Source organism: Nicotiana attenuata, unplaced genomic scaffold (assembly GCF_001879085.1).
Source record: "Nicotiana attenuata strain UT unplaced genomic scaffold, NIATTr2, whole genome shotgun sequence".
NCBI lineage: Eukaryota > Viridiplantae > Streptophyta > Magnoliopsida > Solanales > Solanaceae > Nicotiana > Nicotiana attenuata.
Window position 1 is genome coordinate 126,422 of NW_017672952.1, and position 8,842 is coordinate 135,263.

At 37.1% G+C, this 8,842-nt stretch overlaps 1 protein-coding gene across 1 annotated transcript; it reads left to right on the forward strand.

The window, feature by feature from the left end:
* The first annotated feature begins 1,759 nt into the window (after positions 1 to 1,759).
* On the forward strand, positions 1,760 to 8,071 carry LOC109215020 (RNA-binding protein 8A-like). The gene is made up of 4 exons (XM_019379018.1): positions 1,760 to 2,152; positions 3,740 to 3,876; positions 5,649 to 5,794; positions 7,762 to 8,071. Exons 1-4 carry the CDS (start codon positions 1,894 to 1,896, stop codon positions 7,805 to 7,807), a joined length of 588 nt encoding a protein of 195 aa, XP_019234563.1. The 5' UTR covers positions 1,760 to 1,893; the 3' UTR covers positions 7,808 to 8,071.
* The last annotated feature ends 771 nt before the right edge of the window (positions 8,072 to 8,842 follow it).

The following is an 8,842-nucleotide window of genomic DNA, read 5'->3' on the forward strand; positions in this document are numbered from 1 at the left end:
TTAATTAATAAATTGACAAAATTTTCTCAATAAAAAATAAACCTAAATAGGACAAAATATTTGAAGAGAAACAAACACTGTCTTCATCACTGCAACACTTAGAAAGCAATACACCAAAAATTTGATATATCCTCATTTATTACATACAGTTCAAAAATTAATACACAATCACACAGATACAAATATTCAAAGAAATAGAGAATTCGCTTGTCTCAAATAGTCAATGATCATTGCAAACTTGAAGAGGCCGGGGGGGGGGGGGGGGGTAGGTTAAATAGTCAATCGATGTAGGAGTTTTATTCTAAAAAGGAATATTTTAAGGATAAAATAGTAAAAATTTTGGTCAAGCTTAAAGTGTTTATAAGCTAAAAATTAGTAAGCTGAGGGTGACCAGCTTATGGCTTTTGGCTTATTTTTGACTTATGAGCACTTGGCTTATAAGCACTTTTAACTTTACCAAATGCATAGATAACCCGAAAAGTGCTTATGAGCTAATTTGACCAACTTATAAGCTTAGCCAAACACCCTCTAAATAATAGGGGGATTTGCATCTATACTCGCTTTTCGGGTCACGTTTTAACATGTGCCCGCTTTGGAAAAAAAATTGTAAGAGTACTCGCTTTTTCGCGTAACTTCAGCATACGGGGCTGAAGTAGCAAAGGCAATCACGCAAACTTCACCATTCTAGTAGACGGGCCTGAAGTAGCAAGTGTGCTGAAGTTTTTGTTTGTAATTGCTGAACTTAAGCATAATAGCTGAAGTTTTGTTCTCTATTTGCTGAAGTTTTTGTATGTAATTGCACTAAATAAGCTGAAGTTTTTTGGTCCTGGATTCATTAGTTTTGTCATTAAGCTTTTTCAAAAGCTTCAGCAGAATATGCTGAAGTTATTTAGTTCATTTATAAAAACTTCAGCACTAACAAGGCTAAAGTTTTTGGCCTGGATAAGCTTTTTCAAAAACTTCAGCAGAGATGCTGAAGTTATTTAGTTCATTTGTAAAAACTTCAGCACTAAATAAGCTGAAGTTTTTTTGTCCTGGATAAGCTTTTTCAAAAACTTCAGCAGAGATGCTGAAGTTATTTAGTTCATTTGTAAAAACTTCAGCACTAAATAAGCTGAAGTTTTTTTGTCCTGGATTCATTAGTTTTATCATAAAACTTTTTCAAAAACTTCAGCAGAAGATGCTGAAGTTATTTAGTTCATTTGTAAAAACTTCAGCACTATAAAGCTGAAATTTTTGAAAAAGCTTTCTAACATACTAGCCAGATTGAAACACTAGTAACTCATGGTTCAATTTTCTTAACACGGGATTATTATGGTATATGTACCCTGCTGGTGCAGAAGCTATATTGTAAAAATAAATAAAGGATGAGCAACTGAGAAAGGGAAAGATACAATACAGAAAACAAAAAGAAGAAGAAGAGAGAGCGAGAAGCTTCATAAAACCCTCATGAACTTGATACATGAGTCATCAGGATTCAACATATATCTGTATTACTATATATTCATAGCAACACCAATAGCAGCGGAAGAAAATGAAGGAGAAGAAAGAAGAGGAGAAAGGGGCTGAAGCTATTTAAAAAGTGAATACAAGTTAAAACTTTTTAGAAAAATGGGTATAAATTAAATGGGGGTGACCAAATAGGGCGCCCCGTGCAATTTTTACTAAATAACACCATTTAAAAGGGGCTACCCGATGTCATTTCTACTGATCCGACCGACCCGAACCAGTTTTTGTCGGACCATATTTTACCAAAACCCTTGCCCTTAAAAAGTCCATTCCCCCCAAATAGGCTGGACACAGCTTGAAAGGAGAGCGCAAATCCTTCACTGCAGAAGAACGAAGAGGGGAAAGCTTTTTGGTATAAGCAGCTGCAATACAATTCCAATAGCAATGGCGAATGCGGAGGTAGAGGCGGTGGATTTCGAGCCAGAGGATGATGATCTGATGGACGAGGACGTGGATGCCTCCTCCTCTCCTAGGGCTACAATCCCTAAGCTCAAATCTGCCATCACTGGCGGCTCTTCCTCCGCACCTAAGAAAACCAAAGGACGTGGATTCCGTGAAGAAGCCGCTGAGGCTGACCGTAATGCCCGTATGTCTGCCCGCTTCGATTCGCTCGATTCTGACGGTGGTCCTGGTCCTGAACGATGTCAGTTTCCCTCTCTCTCTTTTTCTATTTATCTTCTAGCTGTTTACATTTTTCAGTACATTGTTTTAGGGTTTTGACATTTTCTTAGCTTTCTGCTCAAAAAGTTGAATATTAGGGTGCTTATTTGCGGGTAATTGAGTGTATTATAATTTGTAGATAGTAATATTAAGTTTTATCCAAACTCCCAAGGGAGTGACCTAGCGGTCTTGGTGGTGAGACTTAGTATGCACCGGGTGGATAATTGGAGGCAGAAGGTACCTACCTGGTGCATTAGTGGAGGTGCCTTCCAGTTTGCCCTGATACCACATTATCAAAATTTAAAATAGCCAATTGAGCGTTGGTTTAGCACTAACGTGACCACAAAGGTGAGTTCAGCAGTTGAACTTTAAGGGTTCAAAATCAAGATTCGGCCATAGTCCATTTGATTTAGTGGGTTCAAAATCTATTATCTGTACTAATTTAGTGAACTTTTGAAATAAATATAGGATCTTAGCTAAAGCTAACGGGTTCAGTCAGATGAATCCGTACTATTATTCTGCATCCATCCCTGTATGACCATGGGTTCTCAGATTCACATGCCATCGTCCTATGGGTTCGCATCCAACATAAATGTGGATGTTTTGCTGTTTCTATGTGTTTGAGGGTACTAATTTTTCCAATTTCTGGAAATGTTGTAAATGTATTCCCTTTCACACAAATTCCCTATTGTCCGAAATTTTTAGTGCCATTGCACTTTCCATATGTCAGTACAATGTTATAGTATTGAAATGGAAAATAATGTAATTGCACCATATCTCGCTTAGGTTTTAAACAACAAATTGTATTCTGAAAAAGTGACTGATTTATGTGAGATTTCAGATTGGGAATTAGCCAACGTGGCCCTCAAAAGTCTGGGATAGAATATACCAATCAGGAAAAAAAGTTTGGAACAGAGGAACTAATGATTGGTAATATTAGGTTTAAGTTGTGCGTAGTATGTGCATAGCCAGAAAAGAGATGAAGAAGAGACCGGCCGGCGTTTTCCAGCTGTTAAAGTTGGTTTCTTTGTCTGTCCAGAGAAAGGAAATTATTACAGAGGAGGGAACTTTGAAACTAGGAGTTTTTAAAATTAAGCACAGCCTGCGTCCTGTGCCAATCCAGCTTAACCTGAACTCACCCCACAAAATATGGGTCATGGGAATATGTTTTCTGGATAGTTTAGTACCTTGGCACAAGAACAGTATTAATGGTCATTCTGATTTATTGACTCGATATAGGCCACAGCTTATTCTGTAGATTTAGATTGACAAAACACGTGGGTGAAGAGTTTACTAAAAAGATATACACGTGGGTAAAGAGTTTGACAATTTGATTTCGTTCTTATTTGTTTAGTTGTTTACTGCCATATAACGAGCAATGAACACTTAGAGTACAAATAAGGTGAGCTATTAGACAGTACATGTAAGTTATGCAATTACTTGTAATTAATACCACAAAGTGTCAGCTAAATAGGGCCTCTGTTTGCTGAATTCAATTTTGTTTCTGTTGATGAGGTAAGAAAAATTTCAATGAAGTTTTTTGAGTTTTACTGAATTCCAATGTCTGCAGCCATTGAAGGATGGATTGTTTTAGTTACCGGGGTTAATGAAGAGACACAAGAAGATGATCTTCATAATGAGTTTGGTGAGTTCGGAGAAATCAAGAATGTGCATTTGAATCTGGATCGTCGGACTGGATTTGTCAAGGTGACCTGATTCTCTTCTTTTTCGGACTGTCGATTACTATTCTGTTGCTTGTTGCACAATTTCTATTCGTAGGAGGAGATGCTGAATGTGGTGGGACTATATGAATAAATAGTCAATAGTGAAGATTAGCTGTTGCAAGCATTTATTTTTGTATTATTGCATTCTCATCAGGTCACCTTTCAATGAAGGAAGTGCAATATGATAACAAGAGCAATTCTTAGGAAAATAGGCAAGAATTAGCAGACCGTGTTAAAAGTTTAGCTAGTTAAGATGATTTAGAAGTGCTTTCTGTTGCTGCAATGTCAATGTTTGAATTTCGCCTCCCCCCTCTTGCAGATTCACCTAATATCCACGCCTGCTGAATTGTTATACGCTTGGTTGTGTTCAAAATTCTCAATACCTTGAATTTAAGTTCTGCATGTAACAGGCCCCTTTGTTCTAGTGGTAAGAGCAAATCGTGTAATGTATGAGTTAGGCGCATGTCACGAGTTCAATTCCTGCTGCAGACAAAAGCCTGACACTTAAGTGGAGAAGGGTAGAGGGTTGGGCCTGTTATCCATTGAGTTCCGAACCTTGCGTCATTGGACCTTGGGAATTTCTCGGCTATCCAAGAAAAAGAAAGTTCTGCCTGTAACGTTCTCTCAAATTCTCAATATTCTTTTAGGATAGATTCTAGCTGCTATACAGTAATTTTCTTTTGATTGAGAAATGAAGATTATAGCATAAAAATGAAATAGAAAAATTGGCATGGGATGGCTAAACAAAGGAATTCTTTTTGAAAATGAACTAAAAACAAATTTGAAGATACTTCCCTCTAATTAAGACAAAGTTTGGCTTGTCCTATATTCAATATCCTTTTTTCTATTTGTTCGCTTCAGCTGATGTCTACCTTCTTAAAAGGGTATGTTCTCTACCCTTGATCTAGTTCAAAAAGTCATATGGGTCCCGTTGTAAAATTCTCTATATGACATGTTCTCTAATTTAATCCTTAAAATTAACAAAAATATTTTTTTTACCTTTACATAATTCATACTTTCAACTCTCTAAATATCTGCGGCAAGTTAAACATAGATATTCAATTTTCAAGCAGTTGGTAACAATTTGTTTGCGCTGTCTGCCTTTCCTCTTCCCCTATCCTCTCAAGACAAGGCTGACACGTATTATTTCTTGATCGTTGCAAAATTCTGAGTTATAGGGTAATAGGAAGATTGGAATATGATATCTACATGCTTCTCCTTATCTTTTATCTCCCTAGTCCACGCTCCCTTCAAATTTAGTTTGGGCTCGTTTTCCGGTGTAGCACTTAAACCTGGATGGTTCTCATCTCAGCACCATTGTGATGTTTGACCATCGAGTCATCCACCATTGACGGGAAACTTTTAGTACAACAACAACAACAAACCCAGTGTAATCTCATATATGCGGTTTGGGGAGGGTAGTGTGTACGCAGTCCTTGCCCCTACCTTATAGATATAGAGAGGCTGTTTTTGATAGACCCTCAGCTGACTGGAAACCACTAACATATGTATGCACATAGCCATGAGTATGTCCCATCTTGGAACAAATTCACTTATCAGAAGTCAATTATTATCTTTAAATTACAATTATCAGCTATTTTGAGGATCTTCAAACCTCTAGATAGGAAAACTCTTCATGTGTCTGCCCGTCCTTATTGGAGGGAGACATCTTACTTTATGCGGTGTGTTTTGCATTTTCTTTAGCTTGGAGCATGTCCTTTTTATTCTAGTACTTGAACTGAACTTTTTGTGTAGGGCTATGCATTGATAGAATATGAGAATTTTGAAGAAGCACAAAGAGCTATAAACGAAAAGGATGGAGCCGAGTTTCTCACTCAGACTATACATGTTGATTGGGCGTTCAGCAGAGGTCCTTTCAAGAGGAGGAATGCTAGGAGGAGGTATGTCCATAGTTTATCCATGCTATTGTATCTTTGTCACATGTGGTTTATGGAAAATGAAGCAGAAAATTATGAAGAAATGATGCCTGAACATTGGAAAGACCCTAGTTTTTCACTTTAATCATTCTTTTCTGAATGAAGTTAACTGAGTTTTGATTGCTGTACTTTGTATTTATTTCTTTTTATTTTTTAAGTCTGCTGTTATTCAAGCATCAGGTTCACCATTCCTTCAAGTGCTCAAGTGGTATTAAAGATGCTTCCAGCTAGTTTCCTACTTTCCCTGTGATTTGATTGTGGTTAAGCCTCCTATCTCCAGGGAGTGAATTGTCAGTGCCCTCAACACACATGTTCTTATAGTTAGATCCCAAGATCATCTGTCATACCCATTTAGTCCTCAGCCACTTGCATTTCTCTCAGATGGAACTATAGCCAGCAGTAGACCTCACGATCAAATATGAAGGTTTAAACAGTGGCAACAGGCTACCTTTTTAAATCCAACATATTGTCAACTTTAGGTTTACTTTGTGAAGCCTAGTACTTCATCCATGTTGAAGCACCTTCCCACCTCTATCACACCATTTGCTACTGGAGACACCAGGGTTTATATCTTTTGATGAAGGGCACCATTGTTACATCTTTTAGTCTTCCTTCTTTTGTTTTTCTCGAGTTGGGGGTTCTGTTCTTCAGAAATTGATGGTCTACATAATGTTTTCAAAATGTTGAATTTGGTACTATGCTTTAACCCAAGTTGAGATGGATTGAACTAGATTTCACGTCGATCATGTTATGGGTTGAAACGACCAACATATCCATATTATGCACAATCTTGGTTGTTGCCGAATTAGGGTATATTGTTTTCTGCTTTGACTTTCAACTTGCATACAAGATCTACATCAGGTCTAGTTCTAGTTAATAAATCATCACCATCAGATTATGAGGCTATATCTGTCCTAAAACTTCATATGGCCAACAGGTAAACTCCAGCTTCATGGGTGCTCCAAAGTTTAACTACAATCATTAACTAAATTGTCGAAGCTACATCTGATGGACAGATAAATCTAGATTATTCCTTTTTGAGTTAGCAAACAATCAGAGCGCATAGCAACCAATAGCTTAAATTGCCTGTCTCTTTATACTAGCGTAGTATGTGAGATGCACGTAAAAACTTTATGGCATTGGTTACATAATTGAACGCTCATGACTGAAGGTGTTAAAAGGGGATAGGATAAACCTAAAATCTCGTGAAAGGAAGTCTCCTCAAATACTTGCAATCGCTGGGAGTTCATACTAAGCAATCAAAAAGAATGCAATGGAAACAAAAAATCCACATACAGGATTAAAACTTAGTCGTGTCCGTCACTTACATGTTATGTTAATATTCTTTGTAAGGTATTTAGAGATTTGTACAGGGAGTTTCTAGTTTTGGAGAACTCCGAACTGTGGAGTATCAGATTGAAACATGTCAAAATGGAGCGAAAACATAGACTTAGGATTAAAATGTAGCCGACCCTAAATAGTTTGAGATTGAAGCTTAGTTGTTACCCTGGTTGATCACATTCTCAGTTTGGTGAAGGAATCTTTGTTAAGAGAGATCTTCAGTTTCCCGTAGCACATTCTGAAAAGAAACTAGGAAGAATTAGAGATGAAAAACATATTTAAGGGAGGTAGCAGGTATCCCGTGAAATTGGTCGATGTGCACACAAGCTTAGCACGGACGCCAGGGTTATAAAAAAAAACTTCTGAGTTTGTAGTGAGACCTTAAAATCAAGGGTGTCTTTTCCTCTTTAAGTTTTTTAATTTATCTCAGAAAAGAAAAAGTATTAAAAAATATACTCTTCCTTTTTTTTTTTTGGAGAAGTAAATATACTCTTCTTTTCTGCTAGCATTTCTGAACTTTTCTGTCAGGTTGAGTTGTTGAAGTATTAATTAAAATGCAGCGGGTCCTTATTTGATCTTTATTTGTGCAGATCACCGCGTGGCCATCGTTCTAGAAGTCCCAGGCGGAGATTCTAACCTGTGTGCATGCATGAAGGGTCACGAAGCTGCTCTTTTTAGGGTTTTGTGACCAAGTTGTGAGAATTATGTGTATGATTATTACTTTGCTGAGTCTATTTTCTATTTCCTTAAATACCTGTGTGAATGGTAAGCAGCATGGCATATACTGGCCTTTATGATATGTTTAGATTCTTTTTTGTTCTTTTCAGAATATTCAACACTTACCGGTAGACATCTAAGATTAATGCTTTTTCATGCGAGATTAATGCTTTTTTCATGCGAGTGGGATGTCAGTAAGATTTGAATTACGCTCAAAATGTCTCTTAAGTTGTTTCTTTTGATAAAAACTTGCATGCACGTCGTTGTTTTCTCGTTTTCAAGTGAGTTGCCATATGCTTTTTGGGGGTATGCAAAAAGAAAGTGCAGTGAGGCGTACATTTTTTCTCGACCTAAGAATGTCGTCTAATGAAGAGTTTACTAATTTTCTCTGAGGTGGGGAGATAACATATGCTGCTGCTTCTACTTTGATGGATTGGATGTTTAGTCTTTTGAATTGCGTTTAGGTCCCGTCAAATGTTATTCTTTTCTTTTTCTCAACTTACACATGATTATTATGCTGTCACATCATTCTGGGACACCTGCTTCGGTCTGATATCATTCCACTAATTATTAACTTTGGGATAACTCCACCAATGCTCGACTTTTGTAATGTTAACCTCTCTCGGTGTTGCAATATTATGTTTATCTCCCTTGTTTTATTTTTTTTATAACAATTATTTAAACTATTCATAATCAATGTTAACTAATTAGAATAAAATAAATTTTCCTTTCTAATATTATACCTGTTTGATTAATTATTATTTTTAACTAATGAGAGACTCTTCTCTTTTAAGATACTATTACGGTTTCTCTAACATCGTTCATGTTTTTTTTGGCTTCCCACTCGGTGTTCGGTACCCACATTGGAGCGCAACTAAATCCGAATTCGCGCCGAAAAGTACCACATTGGATGTGTGTGTGTGGGTGGGGGGGGGGGTATTTTAGCGTCTCTAA

Excerpts from the sequence above, each read along its gene's own strand:
- LOC109215020 (XM_019379018.1), top strand. The coding sequence starts at position 1,894 with ATGGCGAATGCGGAGGTAGAGGCGGTGGATTTCGAGCCAGAGGATGAT. Across the intron at positions 3,877-5,648 it reads GTCGGACTGGATTTGTCAAG|GGCTATGCATTGATAGAATA; the intron begins GTGACCTGATTC and ends CTTTTTGTGTAG. Across the intron at positions 5,795-7,761 it reads AGGAGGAATGCTAGGAGGAG|ATCACCGCGTGGCCATCGTT; the intron begins GTATGTCCATAG and ends TTATTTGTGCAG.